Source organism: Glycine max, chromosome 13 (assembly GCF_000004515.6).
Source record: "Glycine max cultivar Williams 82 chromosome 13, Glycine_max_v4.0, whole genome shotgun sequence".
In the NCBI taxonomy this organism is placed as follows: domain Eukaryota; kingdom Viridiplantae; phylum Streptophyta; class Magnoliopsida; order Fabales; family Fabaceae; genus Glycine; species Glycine max.
Genome location: NC_038249.2, coordinates 24,942,779 through 24,957,175, shown reverse-complemented (window position 1 = coordinate 24,957,175; position 14,397 = coordinate 24,942,779). Strand labels below are relative to the sequence as shown.

Sequence of the window (14,397 nt, the reverse complement as noted above, 5' to 3'; positions counted from 1 at the left end):
GTCAGTTTTTGAATTATGATCTATTTATTTATCTGCTGTCTATTTATATTTATTTATCTGCTATCTATTTTATATATATATATATATATATATATATATATATATATATATATATATATATATTGAATAATAATTGAAGTTGGTTTTGTTTTCTACTTTTTGGAGTGCTTTACACTTCATATAACTATTTTTTGTGGGTTTTTTTTTTTTTAGATGGCTGAGTTTGAACTTTGAAATGGATAAAGGAGGAAAATGGATTAAGTGAGTGAGATGATTGAAAGGCACAGGAGTGTAAAGAAGTGTAGTTGTTGGGGGTATAATATTATATTATACGTGGCTTATAAGTTAAGAATGAGGGATTGTGAGCTCGCCACGTGGCATGTTAATGTCGTATACAGTACTCTTTGTGGTTAACTGCCACATGTTTCTGTTGTTTGCTGCCATGTGAATTCCTGGTGTGAGAGGTAATAAAAGGTTCATTTCAAAAACAGCATCATCAAGAGAAACCCTATAAAGTGGTAGTAGTAAGATTCTTCATGGGGGTATCTATGGTGAAACCAAAAAGTCTATATTTGAAAGGTTCATTTCAAAAATGTTGGATGGATTTAAACTAATCGTTCAATTGTGTAACGGGTGTTTTAATTTACATACAAGAGTTTTATTTTATGAAATATGATACAAAAAAGTAGTATCATAATATGCAATTATGAATGAGGTGGGTCACCATTAATGTGCTCAAAGCTCATAGAGCTATGGATGATTGTTTCTACAAGTCTATGTTTAGCAAATCATCAATTTCGGCACTACTCATGTTACAGCATGTCCGCATCACAAGGGATGTAGATCAAGTGGCACACTTCTTGGATGCCATGTTTTTGGACATTAAAATATAAAAAATTGATATTGTTTGGATGACTTTGTGTTCAAACTGCAATATTTATATTGTTGTAATGTTATGTGTTTTATATTATACTGAAATTCATTTAAATAGTTTATCTCTCAATATTTTTTTTTATATAAACGATTCGAAGATTAAATTTATGATTATATACTTAAAAAATATGATTATCTATCAATTATATTATATCATGTTGATATATTTTTATAGTATTTTATAGTGTTATGTATATGATTTTTATATAGTGTATTTTACTTTTTTCATACTATTTTCACAATATATGTTTGGTTTGAAATTGAGAAAATTTGGAAGATTTTTGTTTTAGAATATTTAGCATATTAATTAGTTTTATAGATTGTTATTAACAATTTTTTAATGTGATTTGACATAAAAGATAAAAAAAAGATAGTAAAAAAATTCTAATAAAATAAATATTTTAATAAAAATTGCAAAAACCAAATCAAACAGTAAAAAAATATTTTGTTGGTTTGATTTGGATTTGAAATTAAATTAAAATCAAAACAAATCAAACCACTTATGATTTTTATGTTTAATTATCGTAACTTTTTAATAAAAAAAATTGAACCAACCACACGGCTAACATTCCAAGTGGAGAGTTGTGCTAATTAGCCTACTTCTTCCTTCTAAAATTTTGGATGATTGATTTTATTTCTTCTAATTGTTTTCCTTCTATTTTTCATCTCTCTAATTTAAAAATATATCATTTTTCTTATCCTCAAAATAATTTAGATAACATTTTATAAAAGAATAAAAAGTAATTTAGACAATGCTAAGAGATAAAAAGTGGCACATTTTAAAATTAGATGGCACATTTTAGTCAATAATCAAAACTTATTAAATATGTAAGTGTGAATATATAACTCTTCTTAAAATAGATTTGAGTATCAAGAAGAAGAGAAAAATGTATAGTAAAAAAATCAGTAGTCATTGAATTCTAATGTACTTTTTGGTTAGTTTAAGTTAGAGGATAACATCTTATTACAGAATGTTATCTAAAAGAAATTACCTGTTACCGAAGTTGACAGATTTTGAAAGGATTGAGTATCTCTTATACTCTTCGTTCTCTCTTAATGAAATTATTTTTTGTTGATTAAAAAAATTAATATTTAGAATTCAATCTAAAACTTAAATAGAAAGTAGCATATATCATTTTATTCTAAATAGGACAACTTAATATGAAAGGACTTAATTGAGTACTAAATAAAAGACTCATTTACTTAAATAATATCTAAAAAAAATTAGCTTTACTTAAGAGCATCTCCAATTAGTGTAATTTAAGCTACTCATTTTGAGTTCATTACTTTATGTTAATCAATTCCTATAATATCATATCATAGTTAAGCATTTCATATATATTTTGTTTTAATAATATAATTTTAAATAAATCTTAAATTATTTCTTTAAATGATCTTTAAATGATAAGAAAATATTTTTGATTCATACGCAATCAGAACTTAATTTTAAGTAATTAAATATGACATATAAGTGATATAACACAGATAATTTTCAATAATAAAAAAAATTAAGAAACAATATCTAAAACTAAGTAATTCATTAGGCAAACGAGCAAAGCCAAAAGCTGTAGTTTCATTAAACATTTATTAGCATCAATTTAATTGCTAACTATGTTAAACACACTTTTCTGATATCCCCGCCCCCATTTATTAGAAGTAGGGTTATAAATTTATTACATAAATATAGTCATTTTCTGATATCCCGCGCCCTCAATATTAGCAATTCGCTGGTGATTTTGATATGAGAAGGGTGGGATTTAGGGTTTGTGTGGAGATTAAAATAATAAAAGGAGATCAAATGGGATAAGATAAAAGAGTTTGGATAAGAATGTGATAAAATATGAGTATGAAAAGTTTTTATATCATTCAATATTTGATACCGTAAAATAATATATAAGAGAATTATTTAAAAAATGCTAGAGGATAATTTAAAATTATTCCTTTTTTAATGTTAAATAATGGGCTATCACTATCCGATCATTTGGTGATAAATAATTTAATAATTATCATACTTTCTATCATGGATATTAGATAGTCAAAGACTCAAGGTTCAGGGTTGCTGCAATTGCAAATTATAATTGGTAACTTCCCTATGATAGAGTCTCTAGTTATCGTGGATTGGGTCTTGACCTAGCAAACGTATTATTTTGGACTTGAGATATTTTTCTAGTCGGCTGTTACTTCCTACACCATAAAATTCCCCCTGCACCTCCTTATTTTTCAAAATTTCAAAATTACCCCCTCCTCAGATTCTCCGCTTTGTGACTCCTCTACTTTCTAAATTTTGGATCCCTTCAATCCGTTCAATTTGTCGTGCACTGTTTACATTCACTTGGATGTCATTGTTTCCTTCTGCATTCAACTTTGTGTCGACAACTTGACATATATTTTTATTCAATTTTGGAACACATTTTTACAAGCACCCAATAATATGTCAATTCCAAAATACATTTTTTTAATTCCATAATGGTGTTCCAGAACACATTTTTACATTTCCGGAAATGTATTTAGGAGCAACCAATCCAAAACGTTGAAAAAACCTTCTGGAATATACTATATATTTTGAAATAACTATTTCAAAATGTATAAAATAAGGTGTGATTTTTTGGATTGAGTAATCCACAACAAGAAAATCATTATTCCGGATTATGTTTTCTGGCTTGCAATTTGTGTATTCCAAGATGAAAATAAAAACATATAAACGAAGGAGGACAATTAAGAGATTTTGAAAATTATAAAATTATAAGAGGGTGTAAGATGAAATTTGTAGGGTGCATAAAATAACAGCCTTTCTAGCCTTGTTTTCTCTCGGACCACATTGTCTTTGTCTTTTGGGCTTCTTTTTACCATTATTAGTGTGAAATATTTACCAATTTGACTGATGACTAATCTATGCCGAGGATATTGACTGACTATCTTTGGTGGGATCTTTCTTCCCAATCATGTTTTTCTTCATCCACGAGACTCAAACTCAAGACCTTATCGAGTCCAAAATCACACCGACCAAGACTTTTTGATCACATTAGTTCAACAAGGAAAAAAAACAATTGAAAATCAAATTGGTGTCCCGAGGGAAGAAAAAACAAACAGAAGAAAAGTGTTGAAAGTTAAAACATTTTCACTTTGTCAAATACGAATCAGTCACTTTAGTATTAAAGATATTATCAATATCCATTAGCTCAAATCCGGAATCATAAATTTTATATTTAAATGATTTGTGTAAAAGGTTTTACTAAAAGATATTTAGAGTTGTTTTAATAAGTCAAACAAAAAAGAGACACTTAGTTGAAAGAAAGAAACATTAAGTTGACATTAATCACAATAGTATATATATATCATAGGTCTAAGTCTATAGATATTTTCAAATCTACTAAGTCAGACATTAATTTTGCTCACAATGTGTGATTATTACTAATTCAATAAAATTTTGCACATGTAAATAATTAAACATGAATTTTCTTGTTACATAGATTGTTTCCTCGCACGTGAGCATAATGAGTCTTACACCAATGTGTGAACCCTACAAATTAGAATAGCACATATAGATTATGTATATTGCACAAAAATTTCATCCAACATAAGTTACATCTTATGTATATTGGAAATAATAGTTATTTTCAATATGTTTCTATTCTATCATGAATATAAAACAAATACAATGCAACAGTGAAAACAATCAAATTTAATTAATAGTGAACAATGTTAGTAACATACTTTCTAGCACACTCAAATTGATTAATAGTTTTAAGCGTGACTAAGTCTCACATCGAAAACTAATTTCATAATTGACTCAAAGAACCAAAGCTGCATGTGAGGATACCTAAAGGTTCCATCGAAAAGCTAAGGACCCTAATTACAATGGTTACAAAAAAAATCTCCATAATACATTCTATTATTAGTTAAAATTGATTAATAACTAAAAAATCATGAATGAAAATCATTGAAGAGTTTACCAAGTTATGCATTATCAATTTAAATTCAATCAATAAAAAATGACCATTGATGTAAGACTCACTACGCATTATCAATTTAACAATAATTGCTTTTAAAGTAATTATTGTTAAAGTCAATAAATTTATAATACACAATAATTTGTGATTGAATGTTAGTATAAAATTATTTTACGATGTAAGTGTATAACTTATTTTCTCTTCATAATAAAAAAGTGAGTCGCAAAAATTTATAATTCTAATATATTTAATTTATAAAACAAAATGTGTTTGTCAAAGTGTATTAGAAAATTTTTTGCTAGCATTTCTTGACTATGATTATTAACAAGTCACAACTAATGAAATAACAATGATAGAATACAACTTTAGTATGGATCCCTTAGGAGCTACATAAACATATTTTTGTCAATGGTATTTTTCAATGTTTCTTTTTAGAAAAGTTGGGATTGAACTTAGCAATAATAGGGTGGGAATAGCAATGCCCATGACAAGATTACAAGTTTACCCTAAGATTCACTACACCTACATCTATTCACATTTTATCCACTAACACTATAAAATATTTTACATCGTCATTTAATTATAAATCATCATTTGAATTAGTTTAAGATAATTATTTTAAAAATCAATAAATTTTTCATAAATTATATGACTATAAAATTTTTACATGATGAATACATAACTTTTTTCTCTTCTTTACTTTGGGAGTGAACTTAGCTTAATTGATCCAAACATTTATTTTACTATATACAATCATTTTGATTGAAACAAACCAATGAGGAATGAGGTATCTGTCACTTTTTATTCTTTACGAATTAAACAATTACAAGAATGAAGGACATAATCTCAAAAAATGTTAACCAAAAAAGACTGAATATCTCTAGTTCTCTACTATTATTAGAAAAAAAAAAAAAAAACAAATAAAGCAAGCTGTTAACGGAAGTCCAACTCAAATTCACGTGGTTGATTACAAATCCCAACCCAAATCTAAATAAAAACAAAACGAGGATAAACAAATCTCAATCTAAAAATCTGTCCAATGGTGACAGATCTTGTAAGGGTATGCGTGTATAAGATTTCTGCTACCGCAAACATTAATTTCGACAAAATGAGGAGAAATGTTCTCTTTTTTGCTGAAAAATGATTTGAATCACTTCCTGCTAAAACAAAATGGACATACAGACATCAACCCAAAAGCTAAATAAAAATTAAAGAAAACATGCAAATCTCAATCCAGATTGTGAAAATAAATTCCCAACAAAAATTCAAGGAAAAAAGAAAAAGAAACTGAAATGCTAAGCAAACAAACAAATTTTAAGTTACCAAAAAACAAACAAATTTTAAAATCCAAAATAAACATTAAAACTAACCAAACAAAACTATATAAGGTTGAGTTAAAAGGAAAACAAAAAGGTAGAAAAGGGGCTGAGGATGATAATTAGTGAGAAATTATACTGGAACACAATTACTTCTCAAATAAACAAATGTTGAAATATCGTTTTTTTTTTTACATACCATAATTATTTTCACGAAAATAACATTGCTTGAGTCAGGAAGAATTATTATAATTACTAACATAACTGCATTTTCGAAGTTTAAATTTGAGGGTACTGATCAAATCTGAGACTAAACTTTGATGTCCATAAAAAGCTCAACATTGTTGATGCAAAATAATTGCATGATTGTTTATAGACAAAACTTGTAAGAGGAATATTTTTTTTACTCAAACCAACAAGTTAAACCAAGCAAACATAAAGCATACATTATTTCCTATTGATTTTATCTTGTTCTTCCACGCGGTTTGTGGTAGTGGTGGTGCCACTAGTGCTGCCAAAAGTTGGAAGACTCTCTCCTGTGTCTAGTTCAAGAACTCTGAACTTCTCATAAATGTCACCTTTGTAAAAATTTCTAGTCCTCAACACAAGAATAAAAGAAACAACACATCCAACCAAAGTTGAAGCAGTGATAATGAGAAAAGCCATCCTATAGCATTGCACTCCAACGCAAGTTAGGTCCTTCCCCTTTTGCCTTATGAGTCCCTTCACCCCCAACTGCTTCAAAGCCTCTTTATCATACAAATAACCAGTCACTTTCACATTGAGAATGTAAGAGCCAACAGGGCTTGCCACTGCCCCAAAATTGTACAAAGTGGAGTAGTATTTGAGGCCAAATATTTCAGATATGATGGCAAACATTAAGGGCCATATGGCCCCAAAGCAAAACCCAATAATCACTGAGGAGAAGTAAAGAGAGTTTGGGATACCAAAAGCAATAAGAATGTGGCCAACACAAGAGAGAAGCATGACTAGAGTGAGCAACAAGGGACGAGGGAACTTGTATTTGGTCAATAAGTACTCAGAGGCAAAGCCAGAAGATGCTCGTCCCAAATAGTTCCATATGCTCACAAGGGACACAAAAGTTGTGAGGCTCTTTCTGGGGTACCCCAATGAGTTCCCAATCTGTCCTAAATTGTCAAGTGCTGTCAATGTTCCACCAACACCAAAAACTGTTGCAATGAACAGAATCAGCATGTCAATGCTGAAGAGGGCTTGGAAGATGGTGTAGTCCTCACCCCTTTTTGGAGGCTTGAAAACGTTCTTCAAGCACGAGTTGTTGTTTTTCCTTTCTGAATGAGTTGGTGCTACTGCATGTGCTTCTTCTGGCTGTGGCAATTCAACAACTGAAGCAGCACCTGCATGATTAGTGAATGTTTGGTTTTGGTTTTGGTTCTTCCAAAGTTTGAATTCTTCACTAAACACAACACCAAGTGGGAGAAGAAGTAATAAAAGAACCACCATGCCATCCCCTATGTACTCCACCCTTGTGAAACTCAACTTGTTTTGTATAATAATCAACACCATGAGAAACCCTGCAACCCCAAGTGAGATATAAAGAAGCTGGTAGAAAACCTTGATCTCTTTGGGTTGTGGGGTTATACTCAACACCCTAACCGTTGGAAGGAAAACGAAGGAAATAGCAGCAGGAAGCCACCCAATGAGGAAAATAAGAGCCTTAGAGTCATCACCATAGAAGGCATGGTAAAACTGAGTGAAAATAGCACCACTTAGACCCACATAACCCTTAAGAAGACCAATGACACTTCCACGACTTCTTGGGAAGCTCTTGACACAGTTAACCAAAGCACCAGTGTTGGCAAAAGACTGAGAATTGGCACCAATGTAAAAATACAGACACATTTGCCACACTTGGGGTTTGGCAATGCGTGAAGTGACAGAGAGCCATATCATGAAGTAGCCAATGAAGTTCATGGTGGCTCCCATGGCTAGTATCACCCATGGAGGGCTTATCTCATTGATCAAGCCTGAGAAAATTCCAAGGTTGGCACCAAGGTCCTTGAAGAAGCTTATCAAGTTGAGCGTTGACTGGTCATACCCCAGAGAGGTTTTGACCTCGTTTGAGTACAAACCAAACATGTAGGTTGCTCCAGAAACAGCCATGATGAGACATGATGCGAAGATCATGAACCAACGACCTGTGATAACATGGTGTATGAAAGGCAATGATAGCATGATGTTGTGTATAGATCAAACAAAGTAACAGTCTTTTTGTTGTTGTGGATTTGGAACCACGCTTATGTGATGAGTATGTATGTATGTATTGCGCACGGAGCTTGAACTTTGAGTGTGGGATAAGAACATATATACTTGGAGGATGCAATTAAATGCTATGACAATGAAATCAAACATAAATTAAGGTCACTTTATGATAAGTAGATTCTCCACCAAAAAGTGCATGGAACCAGATTCAAAATCCTTGGGGAAAGAAATTGTGTATGATTTGAGAAAATGACAAGCACTAAAGAGGATGCTTGTTGAACCAGCCGTTGAGTGAAGAGAAGGGATTCTGTGGGAAACTTAGGGAATATGAGGAATTCCAATGAACATGGTCTTCTTCTGCAGTTTATACTCTTTTTGTTTAAAGCAGGGAATATATATATATATATATATATATATATATATATATATATATCTGATAATGGTAGTAAAGCTCTATATTAATTCGTTACTGAAAGGGAAAGCAAGTAGTATTTACTTATTACTTTGTTTGATTGGTTTTCTTTTTGGCATGTGTGTAGTTTGAAATGATTGATTAACTAGCATAAATTAATGAATCTTTAATTGTCATTTATCATATCATTCGGTGGTATCATAATGTGTATCATGCCATATTATTATATATAAGGAGAAGGGTATACATTGTTCTGAAACAAATTACAGCTGAAAATAATTATGGATACAATATATATAATACAAAAAATTGTGAATTAAAAGAACTTTGACCGTCTAACAAGAAATTAACCGAGGAAATAAAAAATCTAATTATTATAAAAAAAACTGATATAGAAATTAAGTCCTAATTAGTCTCATATACACAGAAGTAGAACGGTGGTAACTTACATGAATTGTTGAAATTTTATATTTGATGAGTTAATATTATAAGATAATTATATTAATTATTTATTATTATTAATTTTATTTTATGTGATTAAATTAAATGAATTCGTTAAATTATTAAATAAGATGATGTGAGCTTAAATGAATTATGATATTATTATTATTATTTTATTTTCCTTTAAAGAGTAATGAATATTTCATTGAAGAATAAAGAGATCCCAAATGAAAAAAATCATAATATTACTATTGTTCTTTTATAATGAATTTTCATAACAATCTTACAACAATTGTTACAACAATTGTTTAAGAACACTTAAATCAAACATCAATTATGAATCCATATATTTATTTTAATACTAAATAATCAAATATATTATAGAGGATTTTTAATGAATTATTCTAAGATAAGAATATATAAATTATAGCTTTGAATAAAATATGTAAAAGTAAGGATTAAAAACGAAAGATTTTTAACATGAATTATTAAATAAATTATACGATTAAAGAATATCAAAAGCGTAAGTCAACTTTTAATTTTGTACGTGAACAATAGAAGCGTCAAATTGAATAATATTTACTCAGAAATTTTGTCTCTTCATTAGAGATCCACAGGGTATATATTTGTCGTAACAAAATACAATCATGTGATTGCATTGGTGGCTGTCCTGTTTATGGATTGCCACGACCTATAGCATTCAAGAATCCAATGCGCGCGCGCGCGCATATATATATATATATATATATATATATATATATATATATATATATATATATATATATATATATATATATATATATATTATAATTAATTTTTATTAGAAATTATAAAATAAAAACATATAAGATGAATATTTTTCTCTCAATAAAATTTAGTCTAGACATAAAGATTAATCAAAATTTAAATAAATTTGAGTAAAAAACATAAATTAGTATCACTTATACATACCATTATTAATATCTAATGCCTATATGATTGGTATGTTATCTGCACTTTAATAAATTTATTTTTCAAAATAGAAAACTAAGTACCATACGAGATGAGACAAAGTATCTTCATGTGATCATATATAATAATTAACCAATTGTTCATCATAAAAATATTTCATACATACAATAGTAATAAAACTTATATATATATATATATATATATATATATATATATATATAATATTTTCAGTATCAATAAAGATTAATACAAATGATAATAATTTATATTTTCTAATTAAGTAATTAAGATTAATCATTTTTTTAGACCGGACAACTTTGTATTATTATCAAGGTAAAAAATATTATAATACTATCAGTTTGTTTGTAGCTCTGCAACTAATGGAAAGATAGGAAATAAACATGAGGATTGATAATAAGCGCAGTATCATGTGCATATACTCTTTCTTCTTTCTTTTTCTTTTTTCATCACAAAAGAAAGAACAAAGAAATTGCAGAAATAACTGGAGCCTCACAAAAGCCTATGTATAGTGCATCAATTAGAGAGATGGTTGATGAAAAATAATATTATTTTTTAATAATGATTGGCTGAATTATTTGAAACTCATATTATCTATTAAAACTTGTTTATGAGAATGACTCTTATACAAAGTCGAGATTCAATGGAGAATCTTTTATTTCTTTATAATTAAAATTATATTTTTTTTTAAATCGTTTGTTGTGAAGAAAACCTTACAATAAAATTTATTGATTTACTAACTTCAATGATCAATTGAATATGATTTATTTTTTATGAAAAAATTAAAGGTATTGAAAATTTCTTAAATTTTTATAAATGGACGAAGAATTTACTAATTATCAATTATTTCTTTAAAACTTATACTTTATAATGTTCTCTAAAATTCATAAAATCTTATAAAATCTTGTAAATCCATAAAATTCTTCTAAATTTATTAAATTTTAAAATACAAAATTCAAAATCATAAAAATCTTTCAAGAAAATTTTAAAAGTGATTACATCCTCACAAAATAGGGGAACCACAAGATTTTCTTGAAATATAAAAGAATATTTTGTTGTAATATAAAAGAAATCCACAAGATTTTTTATATTAAAAAAATATTTTAAAATCCTAATCTAAAATTGACTTCCTTTAGCACGCTCCTTATCACATCAATCCACCTATACTTTGTTAAATTTTGGTAAAAGGAAAGAAATAAAAAAGAAAAGAAAATTTGTAATTTAAATTGAGAAAAAAATGTTAAAATAAACCTTTTTCTTTATTTTATATTCAATTGAACGATAAAAACTTTTGAAATATGGATATATCTTTAAATATTGTGATGAGCTACTTTTCAAAAAAAAAAAGTCATGAGCTAAGTAAGCAGTAAGTACACGGGATGTAGATAGAATCTAGAACAAATTATACACAATATCCGTGAGTTTTATCAAACTACACATAACTTCATTCTATTTTATTTTTCACGTGTTTAATTTTATATTAAAAAATTGATTTTATGTTCAAATTTAATTTTAAGTTGAAACAACAATTTTATATAGTTTTAATGTTAAATGAACAATCATATGGAATTTTACGATTTTTTGAAATAAAAAACATATATTCCTTTACTTCAAAATTAATTTGAAACTAAGTTAACTTTAGAGACTAATTCTATTCAAAATTAATTTTGAAGTAGAGTGGGTTTCAGATCTGGTTTCGTAGAGAGGAAGGGAAGCGCGGCGCAAAGGACGGTGAGGAGCGGCGGCGTGGGTCACCATGGCTGCGGTGGTGATGGTGGTAGGGTTCGAAGGATTAAAACAATAGAAGTCAAAAAGTTCCATGATTATTTGGTGAAATTAAGTGTAATGATGTTAATGCAATCATTTTTTTAACATAATTAATGTAATCATTATAATCCAGTGTCTCTTCCAACCAATAATAATCCAGATACAAAGATGTGGGAAATGGCCAACCCCCACATTGTACGGTGAGTAGCAAATTGATGGTGACATAGTGAATTCTTAATTGTTTACTAAGCGAGTAGTATAATAAGTTATGTAATAGTTATCCAATCATAACATAATCATTTTTTTAAACAAATTTATTATATTTTATAATTATATCAAATTATTTTTTAATAAATTAACAGTATAAATTTTTTATACGGAAAATACGTTACCGTTAAACTAAAAAATAAAAGCAATCTGAGAACGTCACCCTAGTTTTGCTCTTCTATGCATTTATTATAGTTTGTTAAAAGTGTTGTACTCTTTTTTTTTTTGGGAGAAGTGTTATACTCTTAAACACTAAGGTAATAATGGAATATTTGAATGAAATTAATTCTTTTTTTTTTTATGGAGAATGAAATTAATTCTAAACCCTTTTATAATGACTTGTTATTATTCTACCTACCATATAAAATAAGTATTTGGTGTGATTTATGTATCTAAACTATTAAGTATATTCATTTTTATATAATACTTGGTGGTTCATGGGTGTCAAACAAAAATAAATAAATCTTATTCTTTTATAAAATAATATTGAGTAAAGTAGTGAATAAGATCAAATATACATAAATGCCAAAAAAAAGATCAAATCTGCATATACAACTTTACTTTCTTTATGCGGTTTGTGTGGAAAATAAAAGAAAGAGGATTTTGAGTAGGAAAAAATTGAAAAATAAACAACAAACCAAATGATAAAATGATTAAAAACAATTATAAGAAAATTCTAACCCAATGTTTAATCACAATTGTAGTTATTAAGATATTGTTTTAACTTTTAAAGATGTGTCTTCTTCTTCAAAAAAAAAAAAACTTTTCTTGGAAGGAAATTTATTTATTTTTGAATTAAACTAAAAACCTTTCTATAATGTTTATTATTTATTATTCTACTTAATATAAGTAATCGTATTTAGTATTTTTTATGTTTTTAAAATATTTAATTTATTCATTTTTATTCAAAAAAAAATTATAAAAAATATTGAAATATTATTAATAAAACGATATTATAAAAAATATACAACACTAGTATGTTATGTTATACGTTATATAAGATAATTGATCGTTTTTATATAACTAAATTTCTTAATAAATAAATATTTTGAATATATAGAATATATTTGAATTAAAATCCTTAATAAATAATTCTTGATGATTTTTTTAAATAGTTACAGAAGTAGTATGTAAAACACATTTTAAGAAAAGAATAAACAGGAGAGAAAATATATAATTGATAATAAGTTGTTGCTTTTTAATATTTTGCATAATGAATAGATGAAAAGTGCTAACAACATATTTTTTATATGATCTATTGAAAATCATAATTTTATTAGGTTTTATTTTTTATTTAACATCTTTCTTAATTTTATAATTTTCAATAATTCTAATAAAATTTTCAATAATTCTAATAAAATGATGAGAATGTGTTAGGAGGAATGTGTTTTAGTATTTCTCATGAAGAGATACTCTTAGTTTTTTATTGGAAAGGATATGTTTAAGAGTCAACTTAATCAAATGACTTAAAAATTTAAATATATTTTTTAGTTTTTTTGAATTTGGAATAAGTTTGTTTTTTATTTTCAAAATTTAAAATTAATTTTTTTATTTTCTGTAATTTGAAGAAAATAAACTTGTTTGAGTCTTTATGGCTAGATGACCTCTATCCAAACACCATCTACATAAACAGCAAAGTACACATGTGACGTGCGGTAGTGTTTGATAATATCAAAGTGAAATCAAAATATTTTAATGCGTAATTGACACATAATTTGTTAGTCACATCAGGAATATCTTCAACGATGCTTAGGTTTGACGGATTAAAGCTTTTTTTTTTTCAGAAAATAAAAAGTTTAGTTTAAAATTTAGGGAAAAAAAACTTACCTCAAATTTAAAAAATTAAAAACACATTTAAAATTAACTTCAATAAACGTTTATATACTTTTATTATATAAATATATCACAAATATTAGAATAAACTAAAATAATAATAAATTATATGAAAGCCAATTAATATACATTGAAAGCATGACATTCATAAGTTATCTTTATAATTTCAAGTAAAATTTGCGTAAATTCTTTTAAATGTTCTTGGTTTGATAATACTCCAACACTGCATTAGGACAATGACTGCTCCAAAGTTATTATATTAAATTAT

At 27.3% G+C, this 14,397-nt stretch overlaps 1 protein-coding gene across 1 annotated transcript; it reads right to left on the bottom strand.

Annotated features, from left to right (window-relative positions):
- Window positions 1-6,543: 6,543 nt before the first annotated feature.
- On the bottom strand, window positions 6,544-8,806 carry LOC100814000 (protein NUCLEAR FUSION DEFECTIVE 4). The gene has a single exon (XM_003541380.5). The coding sequence runs from the start codon at window positions 8,411-8,413 to the stop codon at window positions 6,647-6,649; it is 1,767 nt and encodes a 588-aa protein (XP_003541428.1). The 5' UTR covers window positions 8,414-8,806; the 3' UTR covers window positions 6,544-6,646.
- Between the last annotated feature and the right edge of the window lie 5,591 nt (window positions 8,807-14,397).